Source organism: Phascolarctos cinereus, unplaced genomic scaffold (genome assembly GCF_003287225.1).
Source record: "Phascolarctos cinereus isolate Bilbo 61053 unplaced genomic scaffold, phaCin_HiC Scaffold_1;HRSCAF=81, whole genome shotgun sequence".
Taxonomy (NCBI): domain Eukaryota; kingdom Metazoa; phylum Chordata; class Mammalia; order Diprotodontia; family Phascolarctidae; genus Phascolarctos; species Phascolarctos cinereus.
The window spans coordinates 63,413,868-63,427,105 of NW_027555514.1; the positions used below are offsets into that span (position 1 = coordinate 63,413,868).

A 13,238-nucleotide genomic window follows, 5' to 3' on the forward strand; every position below is an offset into this window, starting at 1 on the left:
GATACCATGTATGGCTTGCAGATGCAGGCTGAACCAATATGGAGATCTCTCCAAGGCAGACTTCAATTCCTGCTAGAGAAGGAGGTTAGAGGTTGGGGCCAGACAGGCTGGTCACTCTGCACTCTTCAGAGAGAAGGTAGTGGGATAGGATTCTATCTCTTTGCTCCTTAAATATTACTCATCTAAGGGATATAATTTTAAGGTTCAAGCTAATTACTAATTACTGTTTTTTAATGGAGAAAGGGAGAACCCCAAGTTCTATATGCAAGGCTTGACTTCCTTCCCACCAAATAATAGTATCTTAATGGATACACATTGTGAATATTAATATCCAGATTTTACTCATATATACAAAAAATAGAAAAATCAGAGAAAGTATACATATGAAAATATTTGTGTGTGTGTATGTGTGTGCATGTATGTATGTATATACTCTAGGCAATACAGAGTGAAAGAGCTCTCCCACTGGGAGCAAGGTATATCAACTCAAACAAGAGAGTCCCAGATCTCACCCAAAGGGTAAATTCCCTGAAGTCTTTAAGCGTAGCAAGCTGGGGATAGGGACATAGGGAAGATTTCCAGCTCTTCTCATGTTGCCTTCTTCCCAAAAGTTAGAATTGTCTGTCTCCTCTCTTAAACCTGGAAGCCAGAAGAACCTGAAAAAATTGGAGACCAAAGAACCCAAAGAAATCTCTCCTCCCTTCCTCTCAACCAAACCCTTCCCATGGACATAGGACATTGATCTCCACCAATATGGAGACAGTCCCATAACAATGAGTATTAGGACATGGGTTATACATTGTTACAACACACCTCTCATAGAATGAGAGTAATCCATAGATGTTTATAAAGTAATTTTTGTAAAAATGTAATTTAAAAAAAAAGAATCTGAGTGGGGAAAGTGGTAGAAACATGTCAAGAATCTAAGAAGTGAATGGGGAGGAACTTCTCTCTCTTTCAAATGTGCCCTCTGCTAAAGCACTACTAAATTTTTTTTTAATTAAAAGAAAACTTGTCTTTTCAACATTTTTTTTAAAAAGTGGTTGAGAGGTATGGAATCTACCTCCATTGCTGCAGATCAGCAACTCCTCTGAAGTTTATATTACAGAATTTCTTGGGACACTAAGTAGTTAAATGACTTTCCTATGGTCACACAACTAGTATATTTCAGAAGCAAGGACTGAACTTAGGTCCTTCTGACTTTAAGATTGATAACATACAGACACAACATGTAGATATTGATATAGGTAAATACAGATAGATATAGATATAAAGATATATGTAGATGTAAATACAGATATATTAATATAAACATATCTATTTCTACATCTATATTGAGAGACACAAAGAAAGAGAAAAAGAGAGAGAGAGAGAGAGAGAGAGAGAGAGAGAGAGAGAGAGAGAGAGAGAGAGAGAGAGAGAGATAGTTTCCTCAGGATAGTTTCCCAATTCTGTGACCCTTCAACTATTATGAGGACATTTTGTATATATTGCACACAGTACCCTTTAGTCAGTCCACAACTTTTGTGTTGCTTTATAAAAGTTTTCCTGGATAATACATATAACTTGTCTTTTCAGTTAGACTGAAATTATTTTGAAGGTAAGAACTATGCCTTCAACTTAATTTGTATCTCTTACAGCACCTAGCATAGGACTGATAATAAACTCTAAGTCTATTGTCTAAGTAAATTCCAAATAGCCTGAAAGGGGCTCATTACAATGTAGTCATGACAAATCTCAAAGATCCCTTACCAAGTTATAGGCATGTTATGATCTATTGGTATTTGGTAGATGGTGTACCCAAACTAATAAAGTTATATATCCTTGAGTATTTATTTATAGAACTGAGCACAGTGGTAGGCACATAATGATCTCTCTGTCTCTGTCTCTTCTCTGTCTCTCCCACTCTGTATGTCTGTCTCACACATATACAGATGATAACAATTATAGCTGACATCTGTATCATGTTTTAAGGTTGGAAAGAACTTCACATAATATTATCTCATTTCATCATCATTACTACCCTATGAGACAATTAAGCAAGCAAGCAATAAGCATTTATTAAATGCCAACATTCCAGGCAATGGAATTATTATTATTAATTATTATCATTATTATTATTCCCATTTTTAAGATGAGAAAACTGAGGCCTAGAGGCTAAGTGACTTGTCCCTAGACACATAAATAATAACAGTAAAAGGCAGGATTTGGACATGTATCTCTCCAGACTCAAAGTCTAGTTCAGGTCCTCCTGCTCCAGAGATTTGATGGAAGACCTTTGCTAAACTTGGGGGCTTAGATGTGAACTCATAGGCAATAAGAAGCCACTACAGCTTCTTGAACAAGGGAGTGAATGATCAAAATGATGCTTGAAAGAAATTATCTTGATAGCTGCATATAAGATTTGAGCTTAAAGTACTATTGATTGTAATTGCTGAATCTCATCTAATACGTTATGTCATGGCTGATTGATTCCTGTGTCCAGACCATCAGCTTTTTTCTTCCATTACAAATTCATCTTAAAGGTCTGTTTCTTTGTCTCTTTTTCTCATAGGTTATCATTTTATATTTTGAGCCAAGCACATTTCGCTGCATCCTTCTGAGATGGGTTCGTCTTCTGGGTTTTGCTACTGTTTATGGAACTGTGACTCTCAAGCTTCACAGGTATTTAAATTTTTTCTTACTTTCCTGTGCTGTGGGAGGATCCCAATGCATTATTCAGTATGCATTGGAAAGCTGATTTTGCCACCTAAATATTATAGTTTCATGAATTTAAACAACTAAACTTGGTTTTGTTTTCATTTAAATCAATATATTTGCTTTAAGCTTTTCTAATGAAAATAACAACAGAATACAGCAAAAATCGTCTCCCTAGACAGGAATTTTGGTGTCGATATTTACTAAAATGATGCATCTATAATTAAGATATGACACGCTAGAGTCATCTAGTCCAGTCCCCTCATTTTACAAATTAGGAAACTGGGGTACAGAAATGGAAATTAACTTGACCAGAGTCATATAGGTCACAAGTATCAGAGTTAGAATTCAAATCTGTGTCCTCTTGTTCTGAATTCTGGGCTTTCTTTTGCACTGTGCTATATTATGGAACTAGAAGAGAAGAGCTCACAGAAAGGCAGATCCATAACTGGGATTTTTTTTTTAAACAAAAACAAAATAATTTCAAGGGGAGGGATGGTAATAGTTCAGGGATAAGTCCAATCATGAGTGCTAGGAAAGGGGGCAGTCTAGTCTTTGTCTTCATAGGGGATTAGAGAAAGAGATATGGTACTGATTGTGGGTGGGCAGATAGATGACTATACAATGAGATGCAGTAACTCTGGTCACTGCAAGGAGGATTTCATCACCCTGAAACAAAACTCTATTCCAGTTAAACCAATTTCACCTCTGTACAAGCTAACCTAGGTAATAAGGAAATTTATTCCTCAAGTGTGCAAAAGCAATTTTATTTTTACATTGGAAGAACACACAAACTTATTTTTGCTGATTGATTTTTTTTAAATACAAGGTAAAAAAGAACATTTAAATTTATAATCTTCATAGACTTTTTGGATTATTGTTTTCACCTTGATAACTTTAGTAAAGGTAAAATTCTAAAAATGTTTGCCTAGGTTAGATCCTTTATTCTTTTCTGCCAAGAATATGTAGTGAAATTACAGAAGCAGTTTGACCAAGCAACAACATTCTGCAAAAGGATTCCATGATTTGTGAGCTCCTCAAGGACAAGAACTGTCTTTTGCCTCTTTTTGTATCCCTAGCACTTAGCATAGTTCCTGGCACATAGTAGGTGCTTAATAAATGTTTGCTGACTGATCTTTTAAAGATATATCTAAGTTAAAGCTATGCATTTCATATATACTTTCATACTACCTCATATATCACATTATTCTACTTTGGAACTCATGTAATTGTTAGAAGCCTTTTCCTTATATTGAGCCAAAATCTGCCCTTTAACATTTTCTCCTTGTTCTTAGTTTGCTGGCCAAACAGTGAAGTTTAAATCCTCTTACACATGACATCCCTTCAAATACAGGGATCTGTCTTGTCCCCACTCTCTTATTTTTTACTTTTTTTGCTTTCTTGGCTAAACATCATTAGTTAATTTCACCCATCATAGTTGGGCGTAATCTCTAGTCCTCTAATGAATCCTGGTCATGTTTTCAGGTTATCAGTAGTTATCAGTAGTAGATACAATGAATTTGGGATCTTATCAATGTTGTTTCATTCCAACTGTAGCACTCTAATTAATTATTATCCATCCATGACTGCCCATCCTGTGAGGCAGCTCTGATCCATGCCCTCCCTGAGTTTGCTATAGCAGTTCTACATATTGTGCTGGGAGGCCAACATAGGAATATCCTTTTTTGGAGGCTCTTAGCTTACTTCACCAGACTTTGTTTTGAGTATCAATCCTATTCTAATAGGATTTTACCAGCCTTTTATGTTTATCCTTGAACATTAAATCTTGTTTTCATCTTCTGTGCTTATCTTTACAATGAGTCACTTAATGGAAACCATGAAAAGAACATACTGTTCATGCTTTTCCAGTGTAAACAAATACCATTATTCCTATAGAGAAAACTTAAGTAAGTCAGTATTTTAGATTTTGAGTGTTGATATTTTCTTCCATTTTGATTTGAGCTAATGAATTTCTGTGATAGTTCAGTAACTTATTTATATATGGTCCATGTAACAGTCCATCCTGGATTTCAGAATATATATACATATATATGTGTGTGTGTGTGTGTGTATTTCTATATATACATATGTATATATGTATGTATGTTTGTGTATACACACACTATATATATATATATATATATATATATATATATATATATATATATATACACATACACATACACATACATATACACACATACAGTGTTACTTATCTCTTCTTGTGATTAGTATAGTTTTCTTTAAGAATGACCAGAACTTATTTTGGAGAAGAGATAATAAGAACCCTTAGAATATTGAACCTCCTACCTCTTTTTATATGTGAACTTAGTTACTAGGATTTGTTTCAGATTATTATTAATGGTTTTCATTTTGCCTGCCTGGAAATCATCCATCCTATCTACTCCAGATCGCCTTACGCCCTTGGATTCTACTTTGCCTTCCTATTCTTTCTCTTATTTTCTCCTCCCAATTCTTTAAGGTTTTTTTGATTTCTTGCCACAGAAAATTAAATTGCTGTGATTCTGTAGTATGGGTGGTGAACACATAAGAAACATAAAATAGGCATTTTCTGCTTGGGAAGAGAATTTGGCCAATAGGGGAGTTAATGGTGATTATTAAAGAGAGAATGATATCTATAGATCTCTTTTCCAAGGGCAGTCTTTGCAGAGCTTGAACAAAACCTGGTAGGCAATCTAATAAAAAGTAATGCCATTTACCTTTCTCTCTCTCACTCTGAGCTATATGATCATACTTCTTTATACTAAGGATTAGAATTCTAAGCCCTTTTCAAGTGGGAAATCTGAATGAGCAAGCGAAGCTTGAAATGTTTCCCCTGTGGCAATGTGTCCTTTGGAAAACACTACAGTGAAGAATTATCCTTCTGAAGGCTTAAACAGAGCAGAAACCTAGTTTGATTTAATGAACTGAATTATTCTCAGTATTTCTTCCAAACCATATGGCTAGGGAACAGTATATTGACATCATCAGTGCTGCTTGGATTTGGTTAATTGCAAAACAATTCATTTAAGTTTGTAAACTTCACAATCAACAGGTGGCTCAGGTCAGACATGGTATCCAAAATGAGCAGGCTGCATAAAATTGCCTTCAGTTTATGTGCTTGTTTTCCTTTTTATTTTTTAGTACTCCACTGAATGAGTAAGTAAGGAGTCAGGGTTAATACTGCTATTATAAGTCTTCACTCTTGTTTATCTCTGAGAATAGTGTTCACTGAAGTATTTTGTGGTTTATCTTCACATTGAAGTCCTTTATTTATCAGTTCTTGTCTATAGAGGTCTAGTTCAGGGCCTTATAACATGTGAAGGAATAAAAACTTGGAAAAGTACATAAAGGAAGAAAAAATTAAAATGATTCACATTCAACAATGTGATCATAAGGAAGGCTGAAGAAATTGATCCAAGGTTTATGAAGCATTTTGTGTACAGAATTCAAGGCTTAGGGAAGGTTAGGCTGAAAAGAAATTACAGAATTTCAGGATTGGAAGGAACCTTACCGACGGTTATCTAGTTCAACTCATACCTAAAAAGGCATCCGCATTGTTTCATTTGAACCTATAACACAACTATCTTTGTTTTCAGGTGAGATCTCTTGAGACTTGGAAAGCTCAGATAACTTAGGCCCAAGGTCATAGAGTTAGTGTCAATGAGGTCATTTCACTCAATCCAGAACTTGAGTGTGCCAGTATGTGTTTTGCTGGTAAAGAACTTCCTTGTTCTTTTTTCTCCCTATTAGTCCTTTTTTTAAAAAAAAAAACCGATTGTATTTTCCCCCAATTACGTGTAAAACCAATTTTCAACATTCTTTTTTAAAAGTGAATTCTAAATTCTCTCCCTCTCTTCCCAATGCCCCCACCTCGGCTCATTGAGAAGGCAAGCAATTTGACATAGCTTATACATGTGTAGTCATGCAAAACATATTTCCATATTAGTTATGTTGTAAAAGAAAGCTTAGACCAAAATAAAAACCCCCAAAAAATAAAGTACAAAAATATGCTTCAATCTGTATTCAGACTCCATCAATTCTTTCTTTGCTCCCTATTAATTCTTGAAGAAAAGCAGATGGTGTCCCATGAGTAGTTTTCCTGAGCTGTGACTTAATGTCTCAGGAAACTTTTTAGGGAAGATCACATCATTTCACCTTCAAAATTAATAGGCAAATTAAATGATTTCACTTAGGAAAAAAATGCAAGTCAATTGCAAATATTCTTAATATGGATAGTTGCAGCAACTTGCATTTCTTCCATCGCTTTTTTGGGTTTACAAAATACTCTCTCTATGATACCCTGGTAATTAGTATGATAATATCCCCAAATTATAAATGTGGAAGCTGAAGCTGAGAGAGATGACACACCTTGTCTGTAATCATGAAGCTAGTGTCCAAACTCAGGCCTCCTGAATACAAAGTTGAACCCTAGGGAATGAGGCAGATTCAAGGTGGCACCAGTCCTTAGTTATTCAGCCCTTGGAAGTATAATGTATAAGTGCCTTATAATGGTACCCCCACTTAGAGAGGAAAAATTATCCAAAAAAAGAGTGGGGTCGGGATCTTAGCCCTGCCCTAGGAAAGGTCACTTTCCCCTGTATGGTTCCTAGAGTTGTTTGATGGCCTTGTTCCTTAAACATAGAGACATGGGGAAATGCAAAGAGATAGTCAACCATAGGTGTTTGTGAGAAATAAAATTAGATAAGTCAGATGAAACTTTGATAGAATAAAAGGACATAGTTAGAAACAAGAGCCTTTGGATCTGTCTTGGGATCCATGTGAAGTAAGGTGATTTGGGGAAGGGGTAAGGACCACTAGTTTTTTGTGTCTGCTTTTCTGTGATTTAAAAGCGAACACAACACAGCCATAAATACATATCCCCTTATCCTTTGAGAGTTCATTTTACCTGGTTTCAATTGGAGGCTTTGGTTTGAGGAAGGGAAATATAGATGTCGCTGACAACAAACACTATTGTCATTTCACTCCATCACCTCCCTTATTTCTTCTCCTGTTCTCTGTCCTCTTGACCAGAAAAGAGATTTTCTAAAACTCCTCTGTAAGGACAAAACCTCATTCTCCAATCCCGGTCTCACTTTGTCTTCCTCTCTTTCCGCATTGGGAATAAGAGCAACTCCCAAGGTCTTTAGAGATTTGGTCCTCTGTGTAGGCAGCCAACCAAAGCCTTACAGGAGGGCTATTACACATCCAGAGTTCTTTCCATTCTACTGCTGTTTTCTATTAATATTCCAACTATAGGCTTAGTCTGGAAGCAAGTCTTCAGATTTGATTTTTGCCTTGACCATTCTCTTCATGGCTTTGTAACAGTTATTGGATAAATGTTTCTACCTCCATCTCCTATTCCATAAAGTAGAATACTTGGCATACCATATAGATTAACTGAACGAAGTAGAAAAAGAAGCAGGGTACCATTTGTACCACCAAAGGTACCTTTCTTAATTAAGGATGGGATTTTATTGACTAGGTTCAGAAGCCTCATCTGTTTTCACAAGTTATTCCCCCACTTTTCACTTTGGCAATCTATATTTCTGTCGCATCTCCTCTCCTCTAAGCCAAGGAGTCTTCCCGATCAATAACTCCAAAGGCTTCTATAGAATACCAAATGGAAAAGTCACAAAAACAAGAAATGGCTGAGAGTCTCTTGGGTTGGCCCCATTTCCATTGTTAGCAGTAACCACTATCAATAATTCAGTGGGCTTCTATTGAACCTGAAATTGTTGTTTTCTCCATGGTAAGGGAAGAGTGCAGCATATATGGAGCCAGTGACCATAAATTAGGGGAAGGTTGGAATTCAGGATTTGCATAAAATAATGAACTCTTCTATTTATTAACATAGATATATTTAAATCAGGATCAAGACTGGAAGAATCCAAAACAGTGGTCAACAATGAAGCAACTGGTGTTACAGTGGAGAGAGATTTGGGTCTGGAATAAGGAAGACCTGAGTACAAATTTGGCCTCGGGAACTTACTAGCTATATGATCCTGGGCAAGTAATTTAACCTCTGTTGGCTTCAGTTTTCTCAAATGCAGAACTATGACAATAAAAGCACCTACCTCACAAGGTTTTAATGAAGATTAAATTATGTAAAATTTATTTTTTTTAAATGCACTTAGGATAGTGACTGACACTTAATAGGTGCTATATAAAGGCTAATTCCTTTCCCTTCTCTCCTCAGCTCATGCTTTTCTCTTATAAATGTGAGTGGACCCAGTGTACTGAGTGTGGTAGGACAAAGGATTATAGAATTAGAGCTGAAAGGGACCTTTGAGGCTTCATTGTCTGATCCCCTTTAATTTAATGAGGAAACTGAGGCAAAAAGGTTTGTATAAGGGAATTTCTTGTATAGAAACTCAAAAGTCAGATTGGTAATTCCTTTGCAATTTATAGTCTGAAAGAGTTGCCTGGGGGACAGGTTAAGTGAGTTGCCAATGTCACTAATATCAAATAATAATGGTGAGGATAATAATAGCTAACATTTATATAATACCTATTTTGTGCCAGGCACTGTGCTAAGGAGTTTACAAATATTATCTCAATTGATCCTCTCAACAGCCCGGGGAGGCAGGTGTTATTATCCACATTTTATAAATGAAGAAACTGAGGTTAACTGACTAGCCACATAGCTAGTAAGTGTCTGAGACTGGATTTGAACTCAGGTCTTGACTTTGGGCCCCAAACTTTTATCTACTATACCATCGAAAGGTTGCAGGGCTGAAGAAAGGCAAATGTTAACTTTGTTTTCAAACTATTACCCAGTGGCCTTGAGTTCTATTCCTGGTAAAATTCTAGATGGTATTGTAGAGAGGATGATTCATGAGCATGAGAAAAGGGAAGCAGTAGTACCAAAGAGATGACTTCCTCAAGAAAAGGTCATACTGAACCAGTGCCATTTCTCTTTTTCACAGGGTAACTAGAGGGCCAGTGCAGTCTAGCATCCAGTCAGTCTCATAGTCAGAAAGCCCTAGGTTCAAATTTTACCTCTGGCACTTGCTGGCTTGGACCCTAGGCAAGTCCCTTAGCTTCTCAAAGCATAGAAAATTTTCTAATACTAACTGGCAGAACTAAATTACTCTTCTGGTATTATTGTACCTGTAAAGGGAGTTGTTTCACCAGCATTTTCTTACACCAATGAAATCATAGATCTGGACCCAATCTCATCTCCCTTTTCCTTCCCCCTACTCAAAGGAACAAAACTAAACAAATCAAAACAAAAGCCTAGACTAGTAGATGTGCTATGGACATGGCATACTTAGATTTCAGCAAAACATATGATAAAGTCTCTTCTACTATACTGATAGATAACATGGAAGTAGACCAAGATTCAGTGATAGGACAGTTAAGTGAATTTGCCCAAAGAGTCATTATTAGTCAGCTGGAATTGACTTGGACACTATGGTGGAATGCCCCAAGGATCTGTGCCTCACCCTGTACTTGTTTATATTTTTAAAATCTATAGATAAAAATAGATAGAATGCTTGTTAGATCTCTAACTGACAGGAGAGGAAGAGGGATAGCTGGCACATTGGATGGCAGAGTTAGAATCTAGGAAAATCTCAGCAGACTAGAACAGTGGGATGAATTTAAAAATTAAAAGATTAAATTTAAAATGAATATATAATAAATATATGGACATATCTATATTCTGGTTCCAGAAATCAGCTTTCCTTATAGGAGCCAGAATAGTACCATGGAAATAAAAGCACTAGATTGAGAGGCAGAAGGCTTAAATTCAAAGCTTAGCACTGCTACTTCATCTCTTTGTGACCTAGAACATCACAAAACTTCTCTTACCTTACTTTTCTCATCTATGAAATGAAGGGGTTGGACTCTAAGTTCTAAGGCTCTAAGTTCTCATGTAACACTAAATCTATGATCCATTTTATGAAATACAAAATTGGGTAGATGTGATTAAACAGCAACATGGCTGAAAAAGATGCAGAGATTTTAGTAGACCACACATTCAGTATGTTAGTAATATGAGCTGGGAGGCAAAAAAGCTGATGCAATCCTCATTTGCATTGTGTGAGGTCTCTAGAATAAGGGGATTGTTATTTCTGTTATGCTTTGCTCTGGTTAGTGCCCCTCTATACTATGTTTATTTCTAGGCCCCACATTTTAGGAAGAACATAAACATGCTAAAGCCTGTCCAAAAGAGTACTAGCTAAGATGGTAAGACTGGAGGACTTGCCATATTGGTTTAAGGAACTTTGGGCATTTACCCTAAAGAAGAGATTTGAAATCTTCTATTACCATGATCCCTCTCTTTGATGGCTTGTCATGTGGAAGAATGGCCATGCTTTTTCTACTTGGCCCCCAGGAGCAATGAGTAGATGCTGCAGAGAGGAGGTGGATCAATCACATGGTGAAAGTTAGAGAAGTGTACCAGCACCTGTGTAACGTGAAAAGACCTAAAGGAAGGATTCAAGAATACCAGGTGAACCTCCTATAAAAGGTTTAAGGAAGGCCAGGGATAATAGTTGCACAGAATTATACAGTATAAGTGGTTTGGGATCTGTACTCCTTAACACTCATAATATTGAGAGCAGAGGTCCATTGAACAGGATCTTAAGATATATGTATGTATACATCTATCTATATCTATTGCTAACAGTGTGAGCATTCCTAGCAGTGAGATTCCAAGAAGTGAAGGAGAGTTGACTGGATCTCTGGTGATATTTCTGTATTCTTTCAAAGTAAAATTCATAATAACCACCATGAAGCAATATATTTCTGGAAATATTGATTTTTCTCTCTGGAAACTTATGAATATGAATTAAATTACAGATTAATATATACTCATACATTGGTGTTAAATTCTCAAAGTAAGCCAAAGTCATTAATTTTGTTTTTGTACACATTTCTCTTCTTGGGGTTAATTTGACTTGATCAGAGAAGTTACTTCATGAAAATATTTATTACAGCTGACTTGTGAAAAGCAAAGCTTGGGAAATATAAGAACACACATAAAATGCAACCAACTTTCATTTAACATATACAAGATCATAGGATTAGGGCTGAAAGTAACAAGGAACTTCTCAATTAAGCAATGTTCCTTGGAAACAGAAGTATAAACAAAAAACACAATTCATTTCTTATTCTTGATATACTGTTTTAACTTATGTCATTATGATATATTGCCTTCAAATACTTCCTATATGTAATTTGCTTTTAATGACTTCCTTATACTGAAAAATCCATATTTTGTTGCTGTGTTTGTCTTTTCTACTTTCTCCCAAGACCTTTCATTTTAAAGTACAGGGCCCAAGAACTTTTGCCTTAGGAGCAGAAAATCAGAACAAAAGTTGGGACCCAGGGGGAGATTGTCACTTTCCCTAAGTCACATAGGTAGTAAGCAATAGAACTAGGATTTGAAGCAAGGTCTCCTGGGATTTTAAATCTCTCTCTCTCTCTCTCTCTCTCTCTCTCTCTCTCTCTCTCTCTCTCTCTCTCTCTCTCTCTCTCTCTCTCTCTCTCTCTCCCCCTCCCTCCCTCTCCCTCTCCTTCTGAGGCAATCAGGGTTAAGTAATTTGTCCATGGTCACACAGCTAATAAATATCTGAGGCTGGATTTGAACTCAGGTCCTCCTGACTCCAGGGTGGGTGTTGTATCCACTGCACCGCCTAGCTGCACTGTTAAATTTAATACTCTTTATGTTATATAAAGACAGGGACAGAATCACAACGTTTGTCCTGATTTTCTGTTACTAAGGTAAAAAGTTCCTATGCCCTGTGCATTAAAATGAGGCAAGAGGGAGATAAATGTGATCAGAAGCAGAAAGACATAGATCTGGGTTTCTTCACCTTTGGAAGGACCTGGCACCAAAATGAGTTAAGCAATTTCTTGGAGTGCATATTAGCACCATCTGGTTTCTGGAGAGCAAAGAATCAATCAATAAAAAAGTATTTATTAAGCACCTACTATGTAACAAGCACTGTGCTAGGCAATGGGGATACAAATACAAAGACTAAAACAATGCCTTCCCTCAAAGAGCTCACATTCTAACTAGGCCATATTGTTAGACGGTCATTCTTCTAATGAGCCATCAGCTTTCCTTGATGCTAGTTATTTTACTAGGGTTTATTATAACACATTTAAACTAGGGGAAAAAATGTGTTAAACATGGGTCTCTCATTGGCCCTTAGAATACGAAGATCAAATATCATTACTCTTTTTCACATGTCCAAAGGAGCTGGGTTTGTGGTTTACAAACTAGTATTTCACCTGTTCTCTAGGGTCTTCTCTTATCATGTAAACAGTGAAATATTTATTATGGAAGCTAAGTGTCAGTGTTGGAATGTACACTTAGGCTTTATGTGACATCTGTGACAGATTCAGACTCCCTAGACATAAAGTACATTGGACAGCACCACCAATCATTTCTCAAAATCTCTTTGCTTCACCTGTAGCTCAGCTTCTGTAGCATCATAGCATCCCATCGCACATTCTGGATAATTTTATTTGTGTTCTAATTTTTGTTGAAGTTTTCAGAATTACTTTCACACTTGGTAGAAAAATAA

General features: G+C 36.4%; 1 protein-coding gene across 1 annotated transcript in view; it reads left to right on the forward strand.

Moving 5' to 3' along the window:
- The window catches only part of GPR158 (G protein-coupled receptor 158), a 425,355-nt gene that overhangs the window by 347,535 nt on the left and 64,582 nt on the right, over positions 1 to 13,238 (forward strand). The window contains exon 6 of the mRNA XM_020978227.2: positions 2,555 to 2,664. Within this exon, the coding sequence (XP_020833886.1) occupies positions 2,555 to 2,664 (110 nt within the window). The remainder of the gene's footprint in view (positions 1 to 2,554; positions 2,665 to 13,238) is intronic.